Source organism: Podarcis bocagei, assembly GCF_964188305.1.
Source record: "Podarcis bocagei genome assembly, chromosome: Z".
NCBI lineage: Eukaryota > Metazoa > Chordata > Lepidosauria > Squamata > Lacertidae > Podarcis > Podarcis bocagei.
The window spans coordinates 27,739,904-27,755,184 of NC_138140.1; the positions used below are offsets into that span (position 1 = coordinate 27,739,904).

General features: G+C 44.4%; 1 protein-coding gene across 3 annotated transcripts in view; it reads left to right on the forward strand.

Moving 5' to 3' along the window:
- Positions 1-15,281, forward strand: part of COL4A6 (collagen type IV alpha 6 chain) — a 181,500-nt gene that overhangs the window by 101,801 nt on the left and 64,418 nt on the right. For all 3 annotated transcript variants that reach the window (XM_081179281.1, XM_081179280.1, XM_081179282.1), the window contains exons 5-6: positions 11,740-11,874; positions 14,535-14,579. In XM_081179281.1, coding sequence (XP_081035407.1) covers positions 11,740-11,874; positions 14,535-14,579 — 180 coding nt within the window. The remainder of the gene's footprint in view (positions 1-11,739; positions 11,875-14,534; positions 14,580-15,281) is intronic.

Below are 15,281 nucleotides of genomic sequence, written 5' to 3' on the forward strand. Positions count from 1 at the left end.
GGTCCAGCTCTCACTTCCATACATCACTACTGGGAAAACCATGGCTTTTACTATACGGACCTTTGTTGGCAAGGTGATGTCTCTGCTTTTTAAGATGTTGTCTAGGTTTGCCATCGCCTTTCTCCCAAGGAGCAGGCGTCTTTTAATTTCATGACTGCTGTCACCATCTGCACTGATCATGGAGCCCAAGAAAGTAAAATCTCTCACTGCCTCCATTTCTTCCCCATCTATTTGCCAGGAGGTGATGGGCCCAGTGGCCATGATCTTCGTTTTTTTGATGTTGAGCTTCAGACCATATTTTGCGCTCTCCTCTTTCACCCTCATTAAAAGGTTCTTTAATTCCTCTTCACTTTCTGCCATCAAGGTTGTGTCATCTGCATATCTGAGGTTGTTGATATTTCTTCCGGCAATCTTAATTCCGGCTTGGGATTCATCCAGCCCAGTCTTTCGCATGATGAATTCTGCATATAAGTTAAATAAGCAGGGAGACAATATACAGCCTTGCCGTACTCCTTTCCCAATTTGGAACCAATCAGTTGTTCCATATCCAGTTCTAACTGTAGCTTCTTGTCCCACATAGAGATTTCGCAGGAGACAGATGAGGTGATCAGGCACTCCCATTTCTTTAAGAACTTGCCATAGTTTGCTGTGGTCAACACAGTCAAAGGCTTTTGCATAGTCAATGAAGCAGAAGTAGATGTCTTTCTGGAACTCTCTAGCTTTCTCCATAATCCAGCGCATGTTTGCAATTTCGTCTCTGGTTCCTCTGCCTCTTCTAAATCCAGCTTGCACTTCTGGGAGTTCTCGGTCCACATACTGCTTGAGCCTTCCTTGTAGAATTTTAAGCATAACCTTGCTAGCATGTGAAATGAGTGAAATTGTGCGGTAGTTGGAGCATTCTTTGGCACTGCCTTTCTTTGGGATTGGGATGTAGACTGATCTTCTCCAATCCTCTGGCCACTGCTGAGTTTTCCAAACTTGCTGGCATATTGAGTGTAGCACCTTAACAGCATCATCTTTTAAAATTTTAAACAGTTCAGCTGGAATACCATCACTTCCACTGGCCTTGTTATTTGCAGTGCTTTCTAAGGCCCATTTGACTTCACTCTCCAGGATGTCTGGCTCAAGGTCAGCAACCACACTACCTGGGGTGTACGAGACATCCATATCTTTCTGGTATAATTCCTCTGTGTATTCTTGCCACCTCTTCTTGATGTCTTCTGCTTCAGTTAGATCTTTACCACTTTTGTCCTTTATTATGGTAATCTTTGTACGAAATGTTCCTTTCATATTTCCGATTTTCTTGAACAGATCTCTGGTTCTTCCCATTCTGTTGCTTTCCTCTATTTCTTTGCATTGCTCGTTTAAGAAGGCCTTCTTGTCTCTCCTTGCTATTCTTTGGAAATCTGCATTCAATTTCCTGTATCTTTCACTATTTCCCTCACATTTTGCTTGCCTTCTCTCCCCCGCTATTTGTAAGGCCTCGTTGGACAGCCACTTTGCTTTCTTGCATTTCTTTTTCATTGGGATGGTTTTAGTTGCTGCCTCCTGTATAATGTTGCGAGCCTCCACCCATAGTTCTTCAGGCACTCTGTCCAGCAAATCTAAATCCTTAAACCTGTTCCTCACTTCCACTGTGTATTCATAAGGGATTTGGTTTAGATTGTATCTTACCTGTCCAGTGGTTTTTCCTACTTTCTTCAGTTTGAGCTTGAATTTTGCTATAAGGAGCTGATGATCTGAGCCACAGTCAGCTCCAGGTCTTGTTTTTGCTGACTGTATAGAGCTTCTCCATCTTTGGCTGCAGAGAATATAATCAATCTGATTTCGATGTTGCCCATCTGGGGATGTCCATGTGTAGAGTCGTCTCTTGTGTTGTTGGAAAAGCGTGTTTGTGATGACCAGCTTGTTCTCTTGACAGAACTCTATTAGCCTTTGCCCTGCTTCGTTTTGATCTCCAAGGCCAAACTTGCCAGTTGTTCCTTTTATCTCTTGATTCCCTACTTTAGCATTCCAATCCCCTATAATGAGCAGAACATCCTTCTTTGGTGTCACTTCTATAAGGTCTTGTAAGTCTTCATAGAATTGGTCAATTTCAGTTTCTTCAGCACCAGTAGTTGGTGCATAAACTTGGATTACTGTGATGTTAAAAGGTCTGCCTTGGATTCGTATCGAGATCATTCTATCATTTTTGAGACTGCATCCCAGTACAGCTTTCGCCACTCTTTTGTTGACTATGAGGGCCACTCCATTTCTCTTACGGGTTTCTTGCCCACAGTAGTAGATATGATAGTCATCCGAACTGAATTCGCCCATTCCAGTCCATTTTAGCTCACTGATGCCCAGGATGTCAATATTTATTCTTGCCATCTCATTTTTTACCACATCCAACTTACCCAGGTTCATGGTTCTTACATTCCAGGTTCCTATGCAATATTTTTCTTTACAGCATTGGACTTTCCTTTCGCTTCCATGCATATCCACAACTGAGCGTCCTTTCGGCTTTGGCCCAGCCGCTTCATCAGCTCTGGATCTACTTGTACTTGTCCTCCGCTCTTCCCCAGTAGCATGTTGGACACCTTCCGACCTGAGGGGCTCATCTTCCAGCGTCATAACTTTTATATGCCTGTTGTCTTTGTCCATGGAGTTTTCTTGGCAGGGATACTGGAGTGGCTTGCCGGTTCCTACTCCAGGTGGATCACATTTGGTCAAAACTCTCCACTATGACCTGTTCATCTTGGGTGCCCTGCTCGGCGTAGTTCATAGCTTCTCTGAGTTCTTCAAGCCCCTTCGCCACGGCAAGGCAGTGATCCATGAAGGGGATGGATGTCCCTAATGGTAATGTCCCTAAGGAATGTAAATTTGAATATATGCTTCTATCTTTATTTGTGCTCTACAGCAAATTAGTAAAATAGAATTCTCCCACACCCACCTCAGTGTTGTGTATGCATATGCAGCCTTTCTTAACCTGTGGGTCCCCAGATGTTGTTGAACTACAACTCCCATTACCCCTAGCAAGCAAGGCCAGAGCTCAGGGATGATGGGAGTTGTAGTCCAACAACATCTGGGGACCCACAGGTTGAGAACCACTGCGGAGTTTATGCTTGCCCAATGGGACTCCCCTTTCCTTTCCTCTCCTCCCCCATGCAGCCCCTCACAAATCTACCAGATCTGCTTCAGAGGGCTGGGGGGACCCTCTGGAGCAGATTGGGTGGGTTTGCAAGGTACTGCAGGGGCATGGGGCGGCCAGGAAAAGGAAATCCACTCATACAGCACTGGGTATTACTTGTCTGCCTATCTACACACACATGCTATATAATTGTGTGTACATAGGTAATGTATATTACATTGTACATTGCTGAGTAATGACATTGATAGGGGGGTCATTGCGCTCATGTCCTGCTTGGTGGGCTTCCTGTAAGTACCCATTTAGCCACCATGGATAATGGGATTCTAGCTACTGCCTGCATTTTTGCTGATGGGTGTTGTGTGCATATCACAATAATCTTGCAAATCTTCTGGAAGACTCTTTTGTCCTGTGGGCCAGATGTCACAGCTAAGACTCAGTAGGACTACTTGTGAGTGAATTAACATGTTTGCATCTTTATGGCAAAACAGACTTGAGATATTAATTAAATATACATTTTCCAATAATAAATAAATAAAACTATGTATATTTAACTTGGGAGAAAGCCTTATTGAGCACAGTGAGAGTTCTACTTCTGAGTAATGGGTAGGATTGCAATTACTACACAATTACAGCAGCTGGAAACACTTTGAACTTTGTGGGGAAAGCTCTGCCAATGTCTGTACTGAAACTTATTTAGTGCAGTTATCTCAAAGATTATATTTTAATTGTTTTTTCTACAGTAAAAAACCCAGGGGGTCACTGGAATGTATAGTAACTTCTGGTTTTGAGCTAGGCAAACACTACTGTAAACAACAGCAAAAAATGAAACAAAACCCTAAAGCCCTGGGAGGTCGTTAATTACACACAAGCCATTTTGACATGAAAAAGGAACTAAATATGACAGTGTGTGAAACATAATGCTTCACTTTTGTTCCAGGTTGTGTTCCCATGATGCATATTAAAATCAGATGGTGGTGTTGTTTTTTAAAAAAGTTATTCACTTGAACTCTATATGGTATATGTTATGTACAGTATACACAGAATCATTTGGTAGCACAAATATACCATATTTTTCGCCCTATAGGATGCACTTTTTCCCCTCCAAAAATGAAGGGGAAATCTCTGTGCGTCCTATGGGTCGAATACAGGCTTTCGCTGAAGCTTGGAGAGCGAGAGGGGTCGGTACGCACTGACCCCTCTCGCTCTCCAGGCTTCAGGAAGCTATCAGCAAGCCTGGGGAGCCCACAGGAGTTCCCGCAGGGCTCCCTAGGCTGCGGATAGCAGCCTGCCGCCTGTGGCGCTCTGAAGCAGAGTGCCCCGCGCGCCAAGCAGACATCCGCAGCCTAGGGAGCCCTGCGGGAGTTCGTGCCTGCTGCATGGAGCGCGGGGTGCGCTGAAGCAGAGCGCCCTGCGCTTCGGGCACACATTGGCCAGCCCCACAAGCTCGGGGGACAGCGGGGAGGCACAGCGCTGCCATCCCGCTGTTCCTCAACCTGGTTAAATTTTCCTTTATTTCCCCCCAAAAAAACTAGGTGCATTGTATGGGACGGAGCGTCCTATGGGATGAAAAATACGGTAAGATTGGTATAGGCAGTGACATTCAGCACAAAACCCATAAATGGGTATATAAATAAATGAGTCAGACCATTTGTCCATGTAGCCCAATTTTGTCTACTGAGTAGACTCTACCCTGACTACCAGTGGCTTGCCAGGATTTCAGACAGGGGGCTTCGCATCAATACCTTGAGATGCAGGGGATTGAAACCTGTACACAACCTGTACACAAGCAAAGCTATCTCTCTCTCTCTCTCTCTCTCTGATATGATATGATATGATACGATAATTGAGTCTACCCATCGCAACACATTTCTGCTGTTAGCTCACGCCTTGAGGATGCTTGTAAGTCGCTGGATGCCGCTTTGTCAACAGCCTTGTTAACTGCCCACAGAGGTGCTTAGAACTACAGCAAGCTGTCTCTCTAGTTGATTTGGGGGTCACCCCTGGTTCTAGTGCAGGTCAAATAACCCCCAACTCCCTTGTTCTCTTAGATTTAGGCAGGTGGCTAGGTCAGCTCAGAAGGGCCCTTGCACAGTGTGCCTGTGTGCAACAGTAGAGGCCCAGCTGGAAATCTTAAAGCTTGCTGCTGGTACATGGGAGAAAGATTGAATAAAAGGAAATACGAATTGGCCCCATCCCGTATTTTGACCAATCGCAGCTAGGACTGGCTAGGAGTTAGGTGGAGTCAGCTTCTGTTTTGACTTGAAATGTTCATTTTGGGCTTCTCTGAATTACATAAAGGCAAGAAACAGGCGAGGGGGAGCCAACCTGCAATGGCGCCCACCTGAGAGGTGCCAGAACTGTGCTCTAGCACGCTGCAGCTGAAAGAAGGACTGGCTCAAGCTATAAGGTTTCATCAGGCTGTGAGACAGATGGGACTTCCACCACCGAAGAGGGCCTCTCCACCGGCTTTGCTGGAAGGCTAGTGCTTTTGACTGATCTGAAAAAAAGAAAGAAAATGTCCATTGTTTCTGTTCACTACAGGATCCCTGAAACATTAGTGCCTCGGCTTGCTTTTCTCATTCTCCTTCCCTGTCTCTTTTCCTTTAGTGTGGTGTGTCTTAGGTTGTAAGCCTGAGGGCAGGCTCTGTCTTGTCACTGATATTTGTAAGCTGCTTTGGGAGCCATTTTTTAGCTGAAGAACTGGATGAAAACCATTAACAAAAATCATTCATATACAATAAATTTAATATAATGTAATAATTAATATAATAATAATAGAGTTTGTTTTTGCTTAGGACAGTAAAATAGTTGTGATAGCGAATCCCATGGTTTGACTGTGTGCTGGAAAGCGCTTTCTTTTGCTGGTCCTACATCCCTCACCATTGAGCTTCATTGGACAACCCTCAAGTATTGTGAGTGAAGGGGGCAGGGGGGCTCTTCCCCATTCTCCACCTCACACACTTGTGGCTGTTATTTGTCCCCAAATAACAATATTGTAAGCATTTTTACTATTTTGCATCAGTGTTCTGCTCTTTCTCAGCCTAACCTACCTTGCAGTGTTGATTTGAGAATAAACTCAGATAATCCCCCCATGGTTGCCATTTGAGCTTCTTAGAAGAAGAGCCAAATGTAAATGTGGTAAACAGAAGAGTCCTCAATGGAAGCTGCTCGTTACTTAGAATTATAGCCTTAGCTGTACAGTGGTACCTTGGTTCTCGAATTTAATCCATTCTGGGAGACCATTCGACTTCCAAAATGGTTCAAAAACCAAGACAGAGCTTCCATTTGGCTGCAGGAACTTCCTGCACTCAAGTGGAAGCCACGTCGGACATTCAGCTTCCGAAAAACATTCGCAAACTGGAACACTCACTTCCGGGTTTGCGGTGTTTGGGAGACAATTTGTTTGGGAGCCAAGCCATTCGAAAACCAAGGTACCACTGTACTAGATTCAGACTGAGTCTTCCATCTACACCATACGTTTAAAAACAGTTTCATACCACTTTCAATAGCCATGGCTTCCCCCAAAGTTGTAAAGCATAGTTATGAAGCTCCTGTTGCCCTCACAGGATAAGATTTTCCAGACCTCTCTGGGAAGAAGCATTGATTGGAATTGTAGTTTTGAGAGGAATAGAGGTTGTCGAACACCTCTCAGTAACCTTGACAAGCTACAGTTCCCAGGATTCCTTGGGGGGGAGCCATGACTCCTCAAAGTAGTAGGATACTGCTTTAAATGTATAGTGCAGATGGGGCCTCAGTTAAGGAAGCAAATTTTGCCATGTGCTTAGCTGACATTTTAGGGGTTCCTGATATAATAAATGTAAACAATGTGCAAATGAAAAATGCAGAAGGGCTGCATGTTGTCCATGGTTTAACCAGTTTCTTTCTATTCTACTGTGGAAAATGTTGTTGCCAGCCATCTTCAAAAGGATTTAAATGAAATTCATAAGAATTAGATTATCATGGTTTAATCACATTACGAGGGAGATTAGCAACATTTCGCTGGGTCTTTGTGCCGCTGGAGCCACCCCAGGATACTGGGCTAAATCTTCAGGCAGTATTAAGATCTCTCTTGTAGTGTGCAAAGTAAAACAGAGGTTTCAGTCATTTTTTCTCTTTCTTGGGATTAGAACACAGGACCTACACTTAATCCCTCCATTGTAGAACTCTTGAAACTAATGGTAATCAGATTTGGATACGACCTTCACAATCATTCCTCAGTATTGCATTATTATATACAAACGTAAGAAAGCCTCTTTAGGATGAGATCAAAGACCCACCCAGCCGAACATCTCGCAGGGTGATCTGAGTCCCCATCAGCAGTACAAAATGAAAGCAGTATCATATCACTTTAAAAAGTCATGGCTTACCCCAAAGCATCCCGAGAACTGCATTTTGCTAAGGGTGCTGAGAGTTTGTTAGCATGCCCTTCAGAGAGTTACAATTCCCAGAATTCCCTGGGAAAGGGGGTTGATGGTTACATTACTCTCAAAATTGCATCCTTTGGTGACTCCCACTCCTGCTCTGAATCGGAGGCCTCAGGAGGAAGCATGATGGTAAGGGGAGAGGGTTTGGCAAGGTCTGAGGGGAGGGGCTGGGTGAAAGAGGAGTAGCAAGCAGAGAGTTTGGCTTCTACTAACTACACATTTTCACAACTTGCCCTCACTGCCCTCTTCTCCCTCTTTAGTACATCTCTTTCTCTCTCTCTCCTTCTCTGTCTCTATATGGTTATTTTCATTAATAATACATAAAGAAGCAAAAAAAAAAAAGTCATATCAGAAACATCAACATCAACAACAAAAATGATTTTGAGCTTACTGGTATCTATTGTTGCAAAAAACAGAGGGAGAGTTAGGGCTCATCCACACTTCCACTAGTCAGCAATAAACAGCAGGTAATTAAGCAGGCAATTCAGCAGTAAACAGCAGTAAACCCGGGGGGGGGGGGGGCAGGGCAAATGAAAAACCTCATATGCCCATGCCTAGAAAGCACTGAACAAGCAGAAGTGTGGATGAGCCCTGAGAGAAAGGGTTTTGCAGAAATTTATAGGCAATAAATTTGTTAAGGTGCAAGCTTTTTCTTTGGCCCTTCATCATACGTGTTAAGTGTGCAAGTGTGCATTAATTAGCTTGTGTCACCAGTAAGGTTGTCTTGCTAATTGGTCACTGTAACTATTTTGCTTTCATGTTAAGCATCACCATCAAAGCTTTTTTGTGTGTGTGCATTTCATTATCCTGTGAACCCTGGTCTCTCATCCATGCATTTTTACTGCATATGCTTGCCAATCCAGAATTACACATGATGCATCTGATGAAGTGGACTATAGTCCACAAAAGCTTATGACATAATGAATTCATTAATCTTTAAAGTGCTACAAAAGTCTTGGTTGGTTTATTAACAAGAGCAGAGGGCTCTTTTGCTTATACACAACCAAAGTTATCAAACTTATTCAAAATAAAGGAAAAGAAGCATTTCACTCTATTACTCTAATCCAGTTTAAAACATTTCCAGTCTCCTTAGAAATTATTAACACTCTGCGCTCCTTATCATAACCACATAACTCCTGTGAGTTTATGAAGTACAGCTGGACCCCACACTTCTATATACCATTCTCTTAGCCTTGGAATTTCCAGGATTTAGTATGCACACTCCTGGCAGAATGCTCTTTGAGTGATGTGTTGCAAAGGGGCAAGATCCTCTGCTGTGATCCACAGAAGACAAGGCACATCAGTCTTCTAGCTGGGCCGCACTACATACATTTCATGCTGAAAAATCAGAGGTAACTTGTGTTTAGGTACCGTATATGTTTCAGATCCAGTTGTATCAGTTGCAGTCCAGTTGCTTGGTAATTGAAAGCTGCAACTGATAAAAGCTGCAGAAGTTAGAATAGCAGAATCATAGAATTGTTGAGTTAGAAAGGATCCCAAGGGTCATCTCTTCCAACCCTGTGCAATGTAGGAGTCTCAACTTAATCATGTAACAACTGCCATCATCATCCCTGTCCATTGACAAGGACTAGGCGCAATATTCCAGCCACTACACCACAATGACTTTTTCTCTTCTTTGGGCTGAGAGCCATCTCTGTGTTCTCCCTTGTTGCGTGTCGAGGTCCCCAGGGCCACCCCAATAACTCACATATCACACCAATATTTTTGTTTAAGGTTTTTGGCATAATTTTGGCCACAACTTTATTAAAATACATAAATGTGAGTGCTTGCTTAGGCATTGGTTGCACCTAGCTGCCCCCACCGTGGGCACAGTCTGACATTCCACACGCCTGCGAAAGTCAGAAAAGGGGAATACACTTGGGGGTAGCGACAGAGCAGGGAACCTGCCCTCAGCCCTCCCCAAATGCAGCCAGGAGCTCTTGCAGTGGCCCGAGCCCCCTTGACAGGGTGGACAAGAAATAGTTAGCCCCCAATTCCTTTAACAGAATCCCTTGCAGCAGCAGCATTAGAGGGGCAGGCACAGCCAATCCATGCCCCTCAACCAAACAAACCATAAACCAATGCCTAACCGCAACCTTACAGGTTTTGACGATTTGCTACGCAGTAGGCAAAAACCAAATGGCCCCAGCCAATGAGCCAGATGGACAAAATTCCTACCCCAAGAGCAGACGACCCCATAACAGGCATAGCAAGGTCAAGCGAACAACTCTAATTCTAGGGGAGGGGGGGACGGGCAATCCGATGCACGGGCGAAAAGAGGAAGCCCTAGCCTCGTGCAAGGAGTTTTAGCATTTCTGGCTGTCAATCAACAAAAGGCAACATTAACTTCTTCCCAACGACAAGAGAAGCCCAATCGCATCAGTGGCCAATGGTCATTTGGCCCGCCCCACAACTTTGGAGTGTCCTGGTGGCCCCCATCGCAACACGTGCTCTCCATGAAGGAAAACACGCTTTCTGAAATGATCTTCTAGGGTGTGGGACAGGACCTTTTTGATTGTGACACCTACACTTTGGAATAGCTTACCTAATGTAACTTTCCTTGTTAGCTCTTGAGCATTTTAGCAAACAGATGAAACCCTTTTTGTTGTAATAAGTAGTTTTTATATAATCTGCATTTCTTTTAGTAGGGCGACTTCCTGCTCTTCGGGGTTTAATGTGTAGGGTTTTGTCTCTGAACTGTTCTCTGGCTTTATTTAAAATTGTATTTTTTGCATTTAAATTGCTCCAACACTTGAAGTTTATAGCAGAAATGCAATTCAGGGATTAGCTTTTTAGTAACAACAACAACAACAACAACATGATAATTATTTTTTTAAATATTGTGATGCAGTTTAAAAAACCACACATAACATGAACTAACTTTGGCACCATCTGGCCTTTCCATAATTCCCCCCACCCCGTTAAGACAACTCTTGTGGCCTGCCATTTCCACAAACCAAACTAGCAATGCCTTTCATGTCTACTTTGGAAACAACTTTGAGTACATCCTGCATTATTCATATAGCTGTTGTTTCTTCCCTAGCTGTTAAAGGGCTTTGAGCACTGGTCAAGCTTACCACAATTTTCACATACACAAATACACATACATATTTGCAAACAATAGCAAGTGAGTTACACAAATGTGACCTCTTGTGAAATGGAATGTTAGTCGTGGTTTTTTTTTAAAAGGTTTGTTTCAGCTACAGTGGTGCCCCGCAAGATGAATGCCTCGCAAGACGGAAAACTCGCTAGACGAAAGAGTTTTCCGTTTTGGAGGTGCTTCGCAAAACGAATCTCCTATGGACTTGCTTCGCAAGACGAAAATGTCTTGCGAGTTCCTGCGGGGGTTTTTTCCTCCCCCCCTTTTTTCTAAGCTGCTAAAAGCTGCTAAAAGCCACTAATAGCGCTAATCCACTAATCCGTCAATGGGCTTGCTTTGCAAGACGAAAAAACCGCTAGACGAAGAGACTCACAGAACGGATTCTTTTCGTCTTGCGAGGCACCACTGTAGTTACTTTTGCTTTTGGGGGGGGGGAGGGAGAAGAAGCCCAGGGACCCAAATCTGGAATGTGCTCCTGATATGGATCGGGGGCCTACACCAACTTCCTACTAAAAATCCACCCCAATATTTTTTTTTACCCCAGAGGTGCTGTTTGCAGTAAACAGCATCTTTGTGACCAAAGAAAAGTCAAGCAAGATTTTTCTGGCAGGAATCCTTTGGGGCAGATGAACAAGCAGGTTGCAATGGTGTAAAAGAGTAATTGGTCCCCCTGACAGCTTGTGGGCCCTCAGGAGATTCCCATTCATGCTGACACTTGATGTTGCCCCTTAACTACCTTTGTTTAACTTATACCCATTAGATCTTATCCTTCCCTCAAGAGCAGCAGCAGGGACCATACCTTTGTCCTTTTCTGCATGTCAGCCCTTCAGATAGCTGAAGAGTGCTTCATGTCGACACTTGCACCCCATCATCTCTTCTCAAGGCTAAACAGATCCACTTCTCTTAACCACACCCCTTATCATCTCTGTTTCCCTCCTCTGGTACCCAGAACCGAACATTGCGTTCCAGATGAGTTGTACTCCTCCTTCAGTCGTTTCCTGTTGGATGCTTTTGGGGGGTGCTTTTTGGCAAGGCAGGTGCTTGTTTGCAAACTCTTAAGATGGATTTCCTCCCCTTCCTCCTAGGGTCAACCAGGACCAATTGGGAACCAAGGACGGATGGGTGTTCCAGGGTTTACTGGGCCAGAAGGCCTGAGGGGGTCAAAGGGAGAGAGAGGGAGCACAGGTGCCCCAGGTACAGCTGGACTGAAGGGAGATAAGGTAAGTTTATCCATTCCTCTGAGCTTTCTGAATCCTTAAAGATAGCCCTGTTTTTACTTACTTACTGCTAGAATGGCAAAGTGTTGTCTTGTTCACGCCCTGTAGAAGTATGTGGTACTGTCAGGGAACTGACATCGGAGCTAGAGGCGGAGGGAAGGCTCTCAAATGATGCTGGAGAAGGGCCCAGCAGGGAGAGAGGCAGCTCCGCAGATGGGGAAGCAAATCTGCGCAACACCAGGGATATAGAGGGGCTGATGGGGGAATCGGCGAGAGTGCTCCAGGACTCTTCACCGGACACCAGCGGGGAGAGCACAGGTCCTCCGCTACCCACGCCCACCCTGCACAGAAGACTTCTGCGCAGAGAGAGTAGGAGGAGACTGGGTGTCAAACAACTTTTATGTTGGAAAAGATTTAAGAAACGCCCACTGACGGATTCTGCTAGCGACTGAGGCAGCCACGAAGTGAAGGGCTGCCCAGACTGAAAGGTTTAGCAAGGCAACAAAGCCCGGAGAGGCGGCAACTTACGCACGAGCAACCCATACATATTACAGGTACACATAGAGCAGTATCAAAATCACTGAAGATCACAATTACCTAGCACATAATACAAATTTGGCTATTTCATATGGCTTCATTATGAATCGGGCACCATAATCCCAAAAAAGTTCTTTGTGGCTTAGATTAAAACTTGAGCCATGAACACCTGTTCCTGTCATCACCACCATTTAGTGCTTTATATCCTGCAGTGGTTAAGTGTCAGGGACCCTTGCAAAGGTAATTACTAAAGATCCAGATATCCTGGAGAAATCACAGTTCCCATAGCCCACAACACTTGGGACAATGTCACTGCAGCATATTGGAAACCAGTGAGAGGGAGATTTTGCAGAAATCCAGGAGGCAAGACAACTTTTCTTCTGCTGCTTCTAGAAGGAACATGTGGTGAAAGGGTACTGAAGCTCATGCTTTTAGGAGGTAGGCATTGTCTTTGGACTCCCAGTGATGTTATTGGGAGTGTTCCAGGTCCAAATTTTGAAACTGGTCTCAGAATATGTTTATTAGACCTGTGCAAGTTTGTATATATGTGGTGGAGCCAGCTAATTCTAGTTTTGTCTCCATCCTCCTTACTGCTGAATTTGACAAAGGCAGCAAAGGAGGACATTGACAGGCAGTGCTACTCCCTAGGCTGGTTGTAAGTTAGCTGGATGAGGGCAGAGTGTAGTTGGTGGGGCAATGGTCCATTTGCCCTGAATACTAGCCTCCACTGTTTAAAAAAAGAAGAAGAGCAGAGGATATTCAGAGATCATTCTGCAAAATGACTCCCCATCCCCTCGGGAGGTGATGGAAAAGAAAGTTCTCAGGGGGGTAGACCTCTTCTGAGAAATTTTGACTCAGTTCTAGCCAAGTAACTATTCCCCAGCCTCCCATTTGCTTATGGAAATACTTTTAAAATATGGCCAAGAGAGCAATTTGGCAAACAGCTCTGTGGAGTAATATCATTTAATCAGAAAGAATGGAGGGCAAGGCACAGAAGCCTAGAAGAGGCAAAGCTCACAAACTGGTGCTTGAAGGAGAATTTAATTGGCCGCTCACTGTGTTTGGACAAAGTGTGCTGGTTCTAATCCTTTGTATACCAAAACTCTGAAATGGCACCTTTTGATTCAAGAGAATCTACCCGAAGAAAGACATTTTGTTGAAATGTGTTAGGCAGAGTATTTGTACCAATAAATTCTCCTTCAGCCATCAGTCTGAAGTTTCTATTTTTGAATTCCTTCTTTCACTACAGCAGGGCTAGGGAACCTTTTGCAGTATGTTGGCTTCATAAGGAACCTCTCAGGGAGCACATCACAGTGGGTCTTGCCCAGCCAGATCAAGGTGGCTGGGGACCCTGGTGCGGTTTCCTAAATAGGGTCCCCCCCCACACACACAAAAGGGATGCACCAGAAAATACTTTTTGAGATGTCTTAAATTGACTGTAAGGGACACGGGTCACGCTGTGGGTTAAACCACAGAGCCTAGGACTTACCGATCAGAAGGCTGGTGGTTCAAATCCCCGCAATGGGGTGAGCTCCCATTGCTCGGTCCCTGCTTCTGCCAACCTAGCAGTTTGAAAGCACGTTAAAGTGCAAGTAGATAAATAGGTACCGCTCCGGCGGGAAGGTAAACGGCATTTCCGTGTGCTGCTCTGGTTTGCCAGAAGCGGCTTAGTCATGCTGGCCACATGACCCGGAAGCTGTACGCCGGCTCCCTCGGCCAATAAAGCGAGATGAGCTCCACAACCCCAGAGTCGGTCATGACTGGACCTAATGGTCAGGGGTCCCTTTACCTTAAATTGACTGTAATCATTAAGCTTTCATTGACTACAAAAAACTTAAGAAAGAATATTGACAAGCTGGAATGTGTTCAGAGGAGGGCAACCAAGATGATCAGGGTTCTTTCTAGTTTAAAACAGTTTTGGTTTTTTTCTTTTGTTGTTGTTTTTTCAAAAGGAGGTAGGTCCTAAAATATACAGTTCAGGTGTTTAAGAAAAGGGTAAATAGATAAATAGATCAGTTGATCACCTGTGACTAGTCCATCTTTAATCTAAACTACCATAAATTGCTAACAGAGCTCAGATCTATGGATCAGATGAAACATCAACTGCTTCTTTTTAATCCTTTCAGGGCCCAATGGGAGTCCCCGGATTTCCAGGAATATCCGGAGTTCCTGTAAGTCTCTCTGTGTTTTAAAAAATTAAGTATAAAGTTTTGAAATAATGCTGCTGTTTGTATTGTTTTGCTTTTCCCATGCCCCCAGAAAATGCATAGTCATTTATCTGAGCTAAAAAGCAGGCTGCATCTCATCATATTTCCCGTAAACTGTGTATAGGCAAGTCACTGTTGTATAATTCAGGTAAGTAATATAATAAGCACACAGGATTAATAAATGCAATCATTACTGTTAAACATCAATAAACCATAAGCCGAACGAATCTGCCTCCCAGTTCCACCTTTCTTATATTTCACATGGAGAAACTGGCTAGTACCAATTTACTTTTTTTTTGTTAATGCTGTGAACACAGACAGTTCCCAATGCTTGAAAAAATGTGGTACGGTTTCCAGTGCAGTCCCATTCCAATCTGTGTGAGGACTGGCTGTGATTGCTACAGAACACTTATGGAACTGGTCTTTAAGGGAACTGGAAAGCCTTTGCACAGTGGGAGTCCTTGCAGGAGGGAAAGGGCCACCAAAGGTCGTGTAGGAAATGTTGACCGCCAGGTAAGTTTCTGTCTTTCCGTGTTGATGCAGCTGGGCCGATGAAATCTCTTGGCAGCAGCCGCTGCAGCCGCCTGTGTTTATGAACTGTTAACCACAGATGTACGGGAGAAGCAGCCCTCTAAAAATCCCCCACCCTGCAGCATGTGTTTAGTT